This window comes from Larimichthys crocea, chromosome XIV (genome assembly GCF_000972845.2).
Source record: "Larimichthys crocea isolate SSNF chromosome XIV, L_crocea_2.0, whole genome shotgun sequence".
Lineage (NCBI taxonomy): Eukaryota > Metazoa > Chordata > Actinopteri > Sciaenidae > Larimichthys > Larimichthys crocea.
In genome coordinates, this window is record NC_040024.1 from 12,792,737 (window position 1) to 12,808,597 (window position 15,861).

Here is a 15,861-nt window from a genome sequence, read left to right on the forward strand (position 1 = left end):
CTGAGGTAGACAAGTATAAACCAATAGTTAGTAGCACATTGCTTACTAGGACTCAGCCCAGGATGCCATGAGAAGCTGTACTAGATAGACGCTGACACTAGGTCATGTTCTTGTCTAAAAATCACAGTTTGGGTCAGAAAATGGATTTAAAATGTCCCATTATCTTGCTAATTTGTGAATCTTAGTGTCACTTGATATTTGAGAATTTGCTCATTATCTCATATCAGCCTGATCATAATAATGTCTCTTCAAGGATACTCCTTTGTTGCATTAAATATACCGGTTTATTTGAAACCATATATTTAGAACAACATTTTTAAAAGTCTGTATAAAAAAGGAGTACCTCCTGCTAAAGAACCAAAACCTGTTAACCATGACATCTATCTTGTGACTGGGTTCATTTCATGATTATTCTGCAGGTGGAATGGGGAGCAACTGTTGTAATTTAATAATAGATAACCTGAGTCATTTTCAGAAGTCTCAGGTACTGATTATTCAACCTTAACTACAATCAGATCCCACTGAGTTTGAACTCCGATCACTGATTCAGAGTCCCGAGTGCTAACCATTACACCATGGAACCACCTTGTGGAGACTTTTTGCTGCGTTCACATAACCGGTCTGTGGTGGAGATATGACATGTGATACTGTTTTAAAGTGTTTATTCCCTCCTTGTGAGCTGACATATATAAGGAACTATATGTCGTATTATATCGGTATGTATGTGCGTGTGTGTGCGTTTTCCTTATGTGCATGTGGTCATATTATGGGCTCAGTGTCTTGTGTTCAGGATATTCAATAAACTTACACCTTCATGTTTGACTAACCTGCGGCTCACAGCAGGTGACGTTGATTCCATGGCAACAGTAGATGCAGTCTCTGTTGACAGGTGACTGTTAAGCGTGTACAACATGACATGCACCCAGAGATAAGTCTTTAAATGTGTGCTGTCTGGAGACCTGGAGACAATGAGTCGTTTATTTACACTCTGACAGAAGCCAGTTGAATCTAATAAAGAGATAAAACACAGTACTAGACTCTCATTATGGTTGTCCACATGAATATTAAAATCACCATAATTACTTTATCTGTTTTAAGGATCAAGTCTGATGCAAACTCTGCAGTAAGGACCGGAGCTCGTTATACTGTAACAAATAAAATTGGATGTAATGTTTCCAGGTTGGTGAGTGAGGCTAAGAACCAAATGAGTTAGAATTTAGCTTAGGTTTAGGATTATTATACACTTAAGTCAATATGGCTCCAATCACTGGCAGTACTCCCGTCCTATCTACAAGCTGCTGTTGCATATAAGGATGTCCTGTATCCCATTACCGGTGTATTTTCCCCTGGATCTTCTCTCAAGAAACGAGAGCAGTCTAACATTACATGCACTGACATTAGATAACACATGAACATGATGAGAAACCCTAACGTGATTATGTTAGTACACAATGTAAAATCACGTTACTGTGCACCACATCACGTTGATCATTGTTACTGTAATTACTGTATTATTTTCAGGATTCTATTAATATGGCCCTTAACAATCCACTTCTTCATCGCTTCGTTGTTTTTTTTTTTTTTGGAAATTGAAAGAAAGTAATGGAGCTGTTGTGTTGTGTCCGGTTGGGTTTGGGGGTAACACTAGCAAAGCATCACAAAGGAGGAAACCATTTTGTGATGTGCATGAGTTTCAGACTTCATTACTACAAACATTATAGTAATGATTATGTTAATTTGACCAATTATATTTGAGCCCCTGAAATCAGGAGACTGTGTATAAAAATGGTTGCAATTCCAAAATGTTTTATTCATTTTCTTTGTTCTACCCCTGATAATATTTCTTAATTAAACTTGTTTGTTTTTTTAAATTCCAAAGACTTTTCCTGATGGTCATTCATATTTAATTTATTTTTTTGATTAAAGAGTCAAGGATGTATATATAAGTTACATAGCTGTGCAGAATTGTGTAAATCATTGTTCACTTTGTTCTCCACATTGAATTGTGTCTTTGCCTCTAATTTACAGCTACAGATGCATGTGCATCAGTTTATTGGGTTACAACAAGATACAAATAGTGAAGCAACAATTTAACTGTTTTTTTATTTATTAATTTTTTATGATTTGGTCTACCACTAACTATTGGTTCTGAAAAACACAGAGGAATACTTCTTTTTTTGTTTTTTTGTTTTTTATTTTGTTTTTTTATTTTTTCTTTCTTTTCTTTCTTTTTTTGTATTATCTGCATAAACTGTATGGGGAGACCGAAGCACTCGGAGGAAACCCATACAGATATGGGGAGGGACATTTTGGAGCCACTAAGGTGTTAGTTTTGATGTGGAGTCATGTTGCCTGGGCTTCTTTTACCTTCTTACTGAGGAATTGGTGATGTTACAAGTTTGGGGTTCTGTAAAACACAGGATGACTCGTTGTTTTTTTTGTTGTTGTTTTTTTAGGTTATTTGTCTCTGACTGTGTGGGAAAACCGAAGCACTCGGGGGAAACCACACAGACATGGGGAGGACAGCCTTCTCACTTCTCACTTCCCTTCAGTTGTTGGGCCTGTGAAACACTGGGGGACTTGCTGCTGCACATTTCTTTGCTTCTCTTCTTTCTCAAACCGAGAAAGTGGCGAGTTTGTTTCCATAAAGAAGGCTTCCTCATTGTCACTGCAGCATTCTCGTCACAGCCTTCAGCCTCAGCCTTCAGATCTGTGTCCTCAGAAGTGGAGGGAGAGTCTTTAACCACTGGTTCAGGGCTATGTGTAACACAGCCAGACTCAACCACTGAGTCCTGTGAAACACTGAGGGAAGACTCTTGCAGAGGTTCCAGGTCGTGTGAAACACGGGGGAACTCTGCTTGCTGCTGCACATTTCTTTGCATATTTTTCTTTCGCAAACAGAGAAAGTGGCAAGTTTTTTTCCACAAAGAAGGCTTCCTTGTTGTCACTACAGCATTCTCTGTGTCCTGAGAAACAGGGTCTTCATCCACTGGTTCAGGATTCTGTGAATCACAGCTGGACCCTTCATCCACTGGTTCAGGATTCTGTGAAACACTGATGTTGAAGGTCCTTTGGTCCTTTAGTGTTTCCAGCTCTGCATGAAGGATGCCATTAAGATCTTTTTCAGTCTGGAGCTGAGCAACAACTTCATTATTTTTTGAGGTCTGCTCATGGAGTAGAATCTTCAGGCGTTCCAACTCCATGTCTCTCTCAGACACCTGTTCTTTCAACAAATTGGTGTCATGCTCTGTTTTCTGATTCTCATATATCAGATGATCCAGCTCTGATATCTTTCTGGCGATTTCCTTTTCCATCATCTCAAGTTTTTCCACAAGGGTGACAATCCTTTGTTTTTCTGTGTTGATATCCATGTCATTCTTTTCCTTCATCTCTTCTACTTGGCAGAGAAGCTGTTTCTTGAGTTCTTTCTCTCGACCAAGTTTCTGGTTTAAATGCTCAACCTGTCCACAGAGAGTCCTGTTCTTAGCACTCTCTGATTCCAATTTTTGAGCGAGGTCATTGTCCCATAGGTCCTGTTCAGAGATGTCGTCTTTTGTCTTTTGGAGTTCGGTTTTCAAGTCTTTAATCCTGTTGGCACAGATCTTTTTTACAATCTCAAGTTTTTTCTCAAGATTGGCAGTCATTTCTTCTTTTGCATTGATGTCCATTTCATATTTTTCCTGTAAATCAGTATGATCCTGATTGAGTTCATCGTATGAACTGCAGAGGATATTGTATTCCCTGGTGAGGGTTTCAAGTTCTGTTTGGGTTTCATTTACCACAGACATCATGCATGCTTGCTTGCTCTGCAGGTCTTGTACCTGCTGGAAAAGCTGCCTATTCAGAGTGTTCAGTTCCTGATTCTTGAGAATTTCTTGTTGGTACAGATCTACGTGTCGCTTTCTGACATCCCTCTCTTTACCAAGTTCATTGGTTAAATATTGAACCTGATCCCAGAGAGTTTTGTTTTCAGTGGTCTCATGTTCCAGGTTTCCAGAGAGTTCTCTTACTTTTCTTTCCTGAAAAGATCCGTTCTCCTCTGCTCTTTGGAGTTGGGATTTCATCTCTTCCAACTGTCTAGCAAGGGCCTCCATTTGGTCCCTGCCAAGAACACTGGAAATCGCATATCTACTCCAGTTGTAGGGGGTGGCAGCTGCATAAGCCAGTTTTGAAAACATGGTGTATCGCTGTATCGTCCGTCTCACAATGATATATATCACGTGTAGGAAGGTCTTCAGTGAAGTAATGAGATGAATTTGAACACTCACTCTTACTTACAGGGACTTGATGATGTCATAAATTCCGTGGCTTTCATGTGATCAAAGCACAAATTCCTGTGGCCCCGTCCATTTTTCCTTCTTAGTTACTGTTGCCATGTCATGTGATCAATTGACCTTTCGCCGAGCCCCGCCCCCTTAGTTACTGTTGCTAGGTCCGTCAAGTGTGACAGAGTGCCATGACGGGAAGAGGTATACCGGTGCGTGTCAGTGACAGTTTTTGGAGCAATACCTCCGTGACATCCTCCAGATCGAGGCAAAAGGGGTTCCCCCTTCCCGCATCCCTGGAGGTCAGCGCTCAGGTGCATATGTGAGGGCAGAGAGAGGCCAGGACCCGGGCCAGCCTCCCCCTCATCTGGGCATGGGAAAGAGGTTTGAGAAACATCGTGCTCTCCAGAGGCCCACTGCTCGAGCTGGGTGAGTCCCTAACAACCACCACCACCACTCCTGGAGGTGGGTGAGGGGCGTGTGGTGATGTGCTTCCCGGTGATGGGCTCCGTCGTGGTATGGCTGGGTCAGACGGGGCGTTTCGGTCTTGCCACCAGAGCTGTGGGAACGGGGAGGAAGATCGGGAGCGGATCCGCCCTTCTCGTTGTCCCTCCCGGCCCTGGGAGGGTTTGTGTTTTTGGCTTTGGGAATGGAAAGAACACAACTCCTCCGGTCAAGCTCTTGGGGTATCTACTGTCCCATTTACATACACCATAGGCACAGGAGTCTGTAGCTTGATGGACCTTGCTTATATAGTAATGGTTGCTAGGATGTGTGATTGGACAATGACCGTTTTGGGGCGGGGCTCGGCGAAAGGTCAATTCTAGCACTGTCAGTCATGACCTTATTTGGCCTATGGTTTTTAGAATATGGTTACTACATACACTGAAAAAAAAAAATATGGACATCGGTTGCACATTACTCAAAATTATGTGCTCATGTTCCATATACTCATTTTTTATTTGAAAAATGAACATAACTTTTTTTATATGGAGTTTTTTATAAACTAGGTTCGTACTCATTCAATTTCCGTTCTCCACGTACTTAAGCACTCCTTTTCCGTCCACTCCTTCTTTGACGCCGCTGGGCTTTTTCACCTGCCAAAAATTGATTGAAGGCCAAATACAGTTAATGAAAGGTGTTTTCTGCCTAAATATGGTTTGATCTCATTCATAAGCTTCATAATATAAAGATCTGAGCTCACAGGACAACTTGGAATTCTTTTAAAGGATCATTACAACACAAAATGGCATTTTCACCTGCCAAAAATTGATGCAGCTCCTTCCTTCAATGTATTCTGCCTTAAAAAGACTGTTCTTTATCCTGAAGCATCATATGTGACAGATTACCACCTCACATTACATCTCACACTGGCCTTTACTTCCAACAACTCCACAACTTACAAGTCAACTTCGTTGTGACTGTAAAGTAAGCATTAAACACTATTCTGATCTGATTCTAATGTGAAAGATCACCACATTTTCTGCCTGAAAATGACTTTAAATCACTGCACTGTCAACATTTCAAAAGACAACCTTGGTGAATGTCTTGGTTAAAAGAATGTTCCTACCTTGTGACCATAGAAATACCAATTAGAGAGAAGAATGTAAGAATTACTTAAATTCACAAGTTTTAGCAGAAAATACTTCATATTATTCCTATACTGCACGACGACTCACCCGATTCAACAGGATACAACATCCGGTGGGGCCTATGCATTGAAGGTACATAGCATGAATAAGATTAATGTTAGGACTGGAATGAAAGTAATTGTGTTTCTCCAGCAGCAATGTACAACTCTTGTATAATCAAAATAACAAATTTATTTAGTACACTACTACCCAACACTGGCTGTAATGATTATAGTGGCGATAAACATTGAATGTAATATGAATGAATACAAGATAATGTCAATCACATTTACTACTTTGTTGATTAAATGGTCTAAAACTAAGTCTGAATTGTTCCTTAAATGTTTGACATTCATGTTGGATAACCATGCATGGTTGCAATGGCATGACAAATACAAATTAATATAATTGCAAAGAACAAGTGCAATGCCCTTTTTGGTCAAAGTTGAAGTACAGCTAAGAGTATTACTCAAAAGTCTGAATATTTGATATGTCTGCAGAGGAAGAAGGATGAAGAATATAAACTAGTTAAGAGTGTTCTGGCATGACATGTTTACTTGCATTGGGTAACTTTAATTAACTTTAATTAACTTTAATAACACAAAGACTGATGCTACAGTTAATTTTGGCCATTGGGTGCTTCAATAACTTTCAAACACTTCTTATAAGATTACTGTTCATTATCATAATGAATCTATTCTTACACCTCTTACTCACAGTTTGCAGAGTGCATCTTGGGTGGATTCCCATTGGAGTTTGACAATTCCACATCTGGTGTAAAAACACCATAAGAGAGCACATTGCTGTCTCTCTTCTTGAGAATACAGGTGTTTTTTTTTTCTTCCTTTTTATAATAATGAATATAATAGGCTATCATTTACTCTGACAAACATAGCTCATAGTTAAGGGAAAATATTGTTGTACCTTGTTTTGCCAGATGACTTGAGTGACCTGTGCAATTTCTGTGGGGAGCAGCAAGGGGGCACACACACACAGTCTGAATTATATTTGTAATTTAAAATTATGTTATGTGTTTATTTATTGGCATAATTGATTAACAATTTAATTATACTTTTTTGATTTCCTGTCAAATTCAGATCGGATGTGACATCTGCCCAATGTGGTACCATAAAAGCTGTGTAAAGTACCCACGCAGAGGCCGCAGGAAATATATTTGTGCAGCATGCAAGTAGAAACTGCAGCTGCTATTGGCATATGAGTTTGGATGCATGTATGTATGTATGTAGACGCATACTTACACATGAACAAATAAATGTAGGTATCTATGTGTGTGTGTGTGTGTGTGTGTGTGTGTGTGTGTGTGTATGTATGTATGTATGTATATGGGGTCCAGAAGGGCAAGGAACCTGAGTTTTTCACGATCCTTGAACCTCTTCCTCAGCTGAGTGAGAATATTGTTCAGGATTTCACTGTGCAGCTGCGGTACGCTGCGCGCACATCTCCAACTCTCCGTGCCATGCGCCCACTGGGACCTCCAACTACGTGCACAGTGTCCTCATAAATAGAATAAAATTTGACCTTTTCTCTCTCTGTGGTGCTGCAAAAGTCATCAATGCTGGACAAACAGAACTGCATGTCATACTCCTTATTCTGCAAGATCCCAAAGAGCATGTCTGAGTAGGCAAACATTGGCTTCTGCGTGCTTATCACCACTGACATCACCAAACTGGGAAAAGTGCTCCTTCACACCACCGTCAGTGATGTAACGCAGGACATGAGACATCTGAGCGGTGTTGTCTCTGTGTCTACCATAACGGAGACAAAAGGCGCGTTCCACGTCACTCTCGTCTCCCGCCATTTAACTCTGTCTCTCGGGAGCGGTTGAGTCTGAACCGCTCTCACCACTCTGCCGAGATTCGGACTTCACGAAGGCCTACGATGTTTTGTTTTTGTCTCGCCCACTTGAAATCAAATCGTGATTGGTCAATTTGCCCTTCACTCTCCAAACCAAAACACATAGCTTGGCCTTTCCCGGGATTCGTGAAGTCCTAACCAATTAATGAGACAGCTAACCGGGCCTTGATAGAGACGGACGATTCTGATTGGATAACATGTTTTTAGGACAGTAACCCTTTGCTGATGTGAACTTGACAGTAAACTTTAGAACATAGATGAGAGAAAATGTATTAAATGTATTGTATTAAATTAAATGAGATAGAAAAATATATATTATTTTTTATTTAATACTCCTAATTTTTGGTCCATTTTTTTAGGGCTTCTCTGAAGGCGTAGAAGGCCCTGCCTTATAGTGAGAAATCCTAGTTTAATGTTCCTTAAAGCAGTGGAAGAAAAGGAAACGATAGATATGGTAAATAAATGTAAATACAAAACATCTACTGATTCAAACTGATTGAAACTGAGATGAAAGTTGTAAAAAAGGTGATTGAGGGGATTTCTGAACCACTTGCATGCATCTGTAACTTATCATTCCAAACCGGAAAATTTCCTAACATCATGAAAATAGCTAAAGTTGTGCGGTGGGTATAAAACTAGGGATAGACACCACTTCACAAATTACAGGCCAGTTTCTTTATTTCCACAATTCTCCAAAATTCTAGAAAAACTATTCAGTAACACATTGGACAAATTCATAAACAAACATAAATTACTTTCTGACAGTCAATATGGATTTAGAGTAAACAGCTCAGGTACAAAACTATTTATACTTTACATAAATGACATATGCAAAGTTTCAAGAACATTAAAATCAGTGTTATTTGCAGATGACACTAGTATTTTTTGTTCTGGGGTGGATTCACATGAACTACTGGGGAGGATCACCACTAAAATGTGCAAACTGAACATGTGGTTTGACAGAAAATTATCATTAAACTTAAGTAAAAACCAAATTCATGTTATTCTGCAATTGCAATACACAAGTACAGTTACAAGTAGATGGGGTGGACGTATCTGAAAACAAGTTTCTTGGGGTAACAACTGATGATAAAATAAACTGGAAGTCTCATATAAAACATGTGCAAAGCAAACTGTCAAGAAGCATTTTAGTTCTGAGCAAAGCAAAACACATTCTGGACCACAAATCACTCCACATTCTCTACTGTTCACTGATTTTTACCATATTTACAATACAGTGCAGAGGTTTAGGGCAATACTTACAATACTTAAATGCTATACTTCAATGTACAATACAATCTCTATCCATACTGCAGTAAAGAGCCAGAAGAATAATTCATATAACCGGTTATAGATACCACACAAATTCACTATTCTTAAACTCAAAAACATCCAAATTTACTGACCTGGTTAATCTACTTCCTGGAAATATTTGTTGGGGGGTTATAATCTTAGGGCTGAGTTCAACTTAAAACATCAGCGGGCACGTACAACATTAAAAAGTTTTTGTCTTTCAGTTTGTGGAGTGAGGCTGTGGAACAGACTGGGTGAGGGGCTCAAGCAATGTCCAAGCATGATCCAGTTTAAAAAGCAGTACAAACACATGGTTTTCATGAGGTACAGGGAGGAAGAAGGGCTTTAACAATCGGGAGTTTCATGAATAAATGATAAATTATTTATGTATTTGTTTATTTAATCTATTTCTTTTCTTTTTTTATGTAAATATATATGTTTGGGGAGAAAGATTGTTAATTGAGCAGTGGAGAAGGAGTAGGTTTAAATAAGCATATGCTTCATCCTGCTGCTTTTCAGACATGTCGGGTTCACATTATTATTTTTGTTTTGACTATTGTTATTGTTTCTTAGAGTGAGTCTTCAATAAAGAAGATGGATTCGAAGTATTAAGGTTTAAGCTGAATTTATTATTCTTGTACAAGAAGGAGCGTTTAACAGTGCAACACACAGAAGGGGTTACAGAGAAAAGGCTCCCCGTGGAGCTCTAACAGCTGGTTCTTATACAATCGATAATGGGCTGTCTTAACCCATACAAATTGTTAACAGACAATTTGTATATAAAGCATCTAAACATTTTTCTTAGTTCCCTTAATCAGTAGTCAGCATATCTGTAAATGTCATCTCTCTGACCTGTCTCTGACCCTCGTTCTGTTCTGGACTTCTTCTATTTATACATTAACCTGAACTTTACCTTACCCTGCCAGCCATAGCAACAAAGTCATATTAAAGAAGTGAAAACAGAACATGTAAGAAATAGGAACTCACATACACATTGTATGATTTAAAACATCTCAAACACAGTATAAACCTAATTTTTATAACACTATTTTTATTGGATTTGTTTGTTTTTCAGTTTACTTTGTTGTGTTTCTCGCACATGTTCGAAACAAACTGAAAAACTGAACTTTAATCAGCATTTAGAGTCCCCTTCTGACCCTGATCCAGCCAACATTTGCACCAGATGTGTGCATGTCAATCTGATATAGGGTTAAAACATACAGTACTTAGACACAGAGCATTAAACTTTTGCCACATGGATCAAATGCACCCTAACATACTGTGCACTGTATATATGGTTATATGACTTGACTAGTCTACTAGAGTCTTATTAGTACTACTAGAGCTTCATTGTCTCCCTTTTTGGTTTACTCATACCACACATTCAGCTCGGAAGTGTGTGGGGCAACTTAGCCCTGCCTTCATGCCGACAGGCAGAGGAAATTGACGTTTAGTGTGCAAATCAGCTAAACTGCAGACTGACGCTCTGGTGTGTTTCCGCTGTGTGAAAGGCTGTTAGATCTATTTCAAGGAAAAGCATCAAAAGTTTATCATTATTTCACAATTCTGTATCGACAGCCTTTTTTTTCTGGCAGACCTAACTGAGGTTACTCCAGCTGACTTCACATCTGTCCCACCACCACCACTCAGCTGATCCTCATCAAAGTGTCCACGGTGAGTGACTGTAATGTTCAGCTGTGCTTCTCCTCTCTGTCATGTTCAGTAGTTAAAGCTAACTCTGTAGATCTGAATGCTGTCACCCATGGAGGCTCTTATCAAATGTGTGTTTCTTTAAATCCTGCAGATGCCTGAAATCATTGTTTTCGTTGACCTGAAGACCACTGGTTTAGGTAACATCAGCTTTCATTAATTCATCACTCACAATGTCATCACTTTTATTTTCCTTCCTGATAATAATCACCGTCGTCATGGGACATTTTTAACAATATTTGACCAAAATATTTGTTATTGTTCTACAACTGTGGAAGACAAAATGATAAAAATATTTTTTTTGTCTTATCTTTTCTCCTGAGTGTCTCAGTGAGGAAAAAAAAAAAGGCAACAGCAGCAGCAAGATTCAACTTTAAAATCTTGTCCACACGTCAAATGAAGCTATAATTAATATTTCAGAATAATTCAAACTCAGATATTGGTGGGAAATCTGAGTTTGAAATTATTCTGATCCAAATTTCAGCCCATCATTCCTCCCTGTGATTATATCCAGGATAAAATGAATTAACCCCAAGCTAGCTTCTTAAAAGTGAATAAATATAAAAATTAGCCAAATGAGACAGTTTTTTTAAATGAACGAATCACAAAGATCCGGCTCCCTCCAAAGAGCCATAAATCCCATCTCTAATCTTTTAATAGTCCCCCATTTAATATCCTGACGTCTTTTCATTGTATACCAGTATGACTACCTAACAGTTCAGCTGATATTAGCCATGGCGATGATTTCTTATCAATTCAGACTGTCACACATCGGGACATCGAGACTTTATGAGATGATGGATTACGTAACATATGGCAATGAGTCATATGTTACGTAATCCATCATCCTCCTTGTCCATCCAGATGTATCCTACTTGCTTCATATACCCCTTCCCTTCTTAAGCTTTCTCCTCCGGTTTGGTTGCTCAAGTTTCTTTGCTAAACCCCTCAGCATGATTTATTAATTGTCATTTTACTTCCCCATTTGCAAGGTCAGACAGTGAGAAACTCTCTATCATCCATTTCCCAGGTTGTTTACATTAGCTCTTTCGCCGTGCTAGCGGATCAGAGATCTCAACTCACTTGACAATGTTGAGGAGGATAAGACTGTGTTCAGTTTCTGTTTTTACTGGTGTCTAATCTCACATATGAAGATGACGTCTGTCTCTTCTCGTTCATGAAAATCCAGAGAATTTTACCCTCACACTTTTGGAATAGCATCATGATAGTATCACTAGACTGTTGTTACACTTTGAGCCGATAACATTACACAACAGAAGACATGTCTGTGTCTGAACGCAAACCACCAGAGATGTTCTTCCTTTGGGTCTCATGGGACACCTCCGCTACATGACATGCTCGAATCAAAGCTGCAACACGCAGATTTAATTATACAAGGACAAAATAGGACAAAATATAAAATAAATACTTGTGAGCTTTACAGGATTCTTCACTATTTTCTGACATTTTAAAGACCAAAGGGTATAAAAGAAAAAAAGCAGATTAATAAACAGACTTGGAAGCAAACATCCTGGGTCAGTGGTTATGTGGTTTGGGTGTGTAAAGCTAAAATGAAACTCCGGCTGCACTCATTACTGAAAGTGTGTGAATGGTTAACTCCTCAAACTGATGAGCAGTTGGCACCTGGCATGGCAGCTAATGCCATCAGTGTATGAATGTGCGTGAATGGGTGAATGACACATGTAATGTAAAAGAGCTTTGAGTGGTCAGAAGACTGGAAAGGTATTATATAAGTACAAAGCAGTTACTATTTACACCTCAAGTGTGATAAGTGTAGTGAAACCACAACAATCCTGCACTGCTTTCCAGGCTGCTCTGAATCGATTAAAGTGCCAATTTCTTAGAAATCCAAACAGCACTTTGCTTAAAGGGCATTTTTTTTTAAAGGGGAGATATTTCCTGCTGGATTTAGAGGAGTCTCTTCTGTTTCAAAATGGTGTTGGTGGTGGATATATTGGTATCTAGTGATTGATTAGGAACAATCATATCCCCCTCCCCCACGGAAGTTGGTTAGAATTCAGAAAATATCAGACTGAAGATGAAAATAAAGTGTAACAGCAATTCTGTGTGATATAAGGCAAAGAACAGTCCATTTGTAATCAAATGAAAAATGCTTTACTTGTGAAACTTAATTTAGATCTTTCTTTTCTGTTGTTGTATATGGGGCAAAACAATTCCTGCATATGGTTCCTGCCATTTGGGTTGCTTGACAACATCCATCTTAACAAGAAGTAATAATAGTTTTTGAGAAAAAAAAGTCTTAGCACAACTTCTACTTTTTGGAAATGTTTCCTCATCTCAACTGAAGTTTAGTTGTTTCTCTCCAAATGTAATGGTGAGTTCAACTGAAGTTCAGCCTTTATCTTAGCCTTGAAGGTTATCAACAGGAACTCCTCTTCATTGAGATAGTGAAACTGTCGGCAGAAAGTCGCTAAATTAGACTTGCTATCCAACTCTTGGGAGGCACCTGGAGCAAGTCACAGCTAGATAGGACAAGTTTCATACACCTTTTGTTCTCTGGGGTCAAAATGACCCCAAGGTCAACATGGGAATTAAAGAACTTGATTGACACTTGGGTTTCTTGCATAGAGTTACATGAAAAGATTGAGACCACTTCAAAGTTTGTGCAGTAAATTTTGAGCTACCGCTGGTTAGCCTAGCTTAGCACAAAGAATGGAAACAGGGGGAAATAGCTAGCCTGGACCTGTCCAACAGTACCAAAACCCAGCCATTGCTCCTGTCCAAAAAGTAGTCCAGCAACCCTCTGTCAAACCACAACATTTTTATTCAATTCAGTTGCTGACAATACGGGTTTTACGGCCTTAAAACATGTAGAATAATTGGAAAACTTACTTCGCGGATTTCGTTTAGTGCAGGTTATTTTTAGAACGTATCCTCCGCGATAAATGAGGGACCACTGTATTGTAACCTGTATTTATTTATTTTCTTCTCTCTTATCTTCCTTTAATCCATCTCTTCTCTACTTTCAGACACTAAATATTGTCACATCATCCAGTTGTCAGCCATCTGTGAAGAGAGAGAGTTTGACGAGTTTATTCTCCCTGACCGCAACATCAGGCGGGGTGCCTCAAGGGTCACAGGCTTCACTCTCAGTAACGGCCAGCTGTATCGCAATGGGGAGCCATTGGATACCATTTCTCTATTTAAAGCTCTCAACTCCTTCATGAACTTTCTTTACTCCTTCCGCTACCCTGTGATTCTGGCAGCCCACAATGCAAGGGGGTTTGATGCACCTGTGCTCATCAGGGTGCTGAAAAGGTTCTCCTTCTGGCATAAATTCCAGAAGGTGGTGTCTGGGTTTCTGGATACTCTAGATCTAAGCAGGGATCTATTTCCTGAACTGGACAGTCATTCTCTGCAGAATTTAGTCTGTCACTTCCTGCAAAAGACCTACGACGCTCATAATTCTCTAGAGGATGCCAGGATGCTGGAGGAGCTGTTCAACAAATGGAAACGTGATAGATGGGATATCTCCAATGCTACCCGGAGCCTGTCTGAATTGTCTTTTAAAAAAAAAACCTACTAAAGGAGAAAGAGGAAAGCAATTAAAAAAAAAAGCAAAAAGGATGGGTAAAATATCTTGTCTGTAGACAAATCATGTATGTTACATCCCAAACTCACAGATATGTAATGTTGATTCTGTACAAGAACCATTAAACTTCCATTTGAATCTTCATTTTGACTACTTCGTATTTTTTTTTTTAATTATTGTTTGCACCAAATTTAAAATCATCTTGGAGAAATCTCTCCACAGAGTCACCTGAACAGGCCAACATGCAATGCAGCTACAAGGTATTCTGTGCTTTGTTTATATTATCTTACCTTATTTTAGCTAGCTTTTAGCTATATGGTAGCATTGGCACCTTGCATGGTAGCTAATGTGCTAATCAGTGTTTGAATTTGTGTATGAATGTCTGTATGAGATATGTCATGTAAAAGCACTTTAAATGGTCAGAAGACTAGAAAGGCCACCATATGCACTCAATGCAATGCATTAATTCTACAAGTCTCTGAACTCTGCTGGAGGGATGATGACCATTCTTTCAAATATATTCCTTCATTTGGTGTTTTGTTGATGGTAATGAGAGCAATGTTTGGTCCAAAACTTTGGTCCAAAACCTCTTGTAGGAAGCTTGAGGCCCACTGGAACATGCTGGAGGCTATATATGGGATTTGGGTACATGGGCATAGAGAGCTTGCTGAAAAATGAAAAACATGACTGCTTGTTCTAAGAAAACAGCAGATCCCCTCCCACATGAAAGCAAAGCCTTCTGGAGTTTTAAGTACTTTTCCGGTTCTGTTGAAATGAAAGTGAAAGTGAAAAGTTAAGCATGTGGCCTTAATTTTCAACCGCCACACCAAATTCCTCTCTCAAATTCAACACTTTAACTCTTTGCTTACGATATCTCGTAATTACGAGATAAGGTTGTTATGGAAAATTTTAAAGAAAAAACCCAAAATAAGGAAGACTGGATTCAAAGTATCAAAGTTTAAGTTGGATTTATTATTCTTGTACAAGAAGGAGTGTTTAACAGTGCAACACACAAAAGGGGTTACAGAGAAAAGGCTCCTTGTGGAGCTCTAACAGTTGGTTCTTATACATTTTTTTAAATGGGCTGTCCCAGACACCTCCCCACTGATACAGATAACATCATAACGTTCCTTTTTGGTTTTGCTTTATGTTTCATATCCAAATGGTACTCCCCTAACCTGTCTCTCCTGTCCTTGTACTGTTGATTTATAGTTATCTCTCCCTGCCAGCCTCAGTAAATAACATGCCAAATAAGGGAAGTGCACGAGACATGCAAAAGACAGGATACACACACTATATGAATTAAAACACCTGAACCCCAATATAATTCTAATTTTTATAACAAAGGTGTCTATTTTTTTTTTTTATCCAGTGAATGCAATGCACTTCCATACTTTCCAAACTAGACTATGTTGCGGAAATTCGATAAAGACTGAGAACACGATCAGTATTATATGAGAACTTTATTCTTGGGCAAGGAGCAGGGCCGGTTTTAGCTATGGGCAATGTGGGC

The 15,861-nt window shown here is 39.1% G+C and overlaps 1 protein-coding gene across 1 annotated transcript; it reads left to right on the forward strand.

The window, feature by feature from the left end:
* Positions 1-10,509: 10,509 nt before the first annotated feature.
* LOC104932122 (DNA polymerase III PolC-type) lies at positions 10,510-14,492 on the forward strand. The gene is made up of 3 exons (XM_010747285.3): positions 10,510-10,738; positions 10,869-10,914; positions 13,786-14,492. Exons 2-3 carry the CDS (start codon positions 10,869-10,871, stop codon positions 14,340-14,342), a joined length of 603 nt encoding a protein of 200 aa, XP_010745587.1. The 5' UTR covers positions 10,510-10,738; the 3' UTR covers positions 14,343-14,492.
* The last annotated feature ends 1,369 nt before the right edge of the window (positions 14,493-15,861 follow it).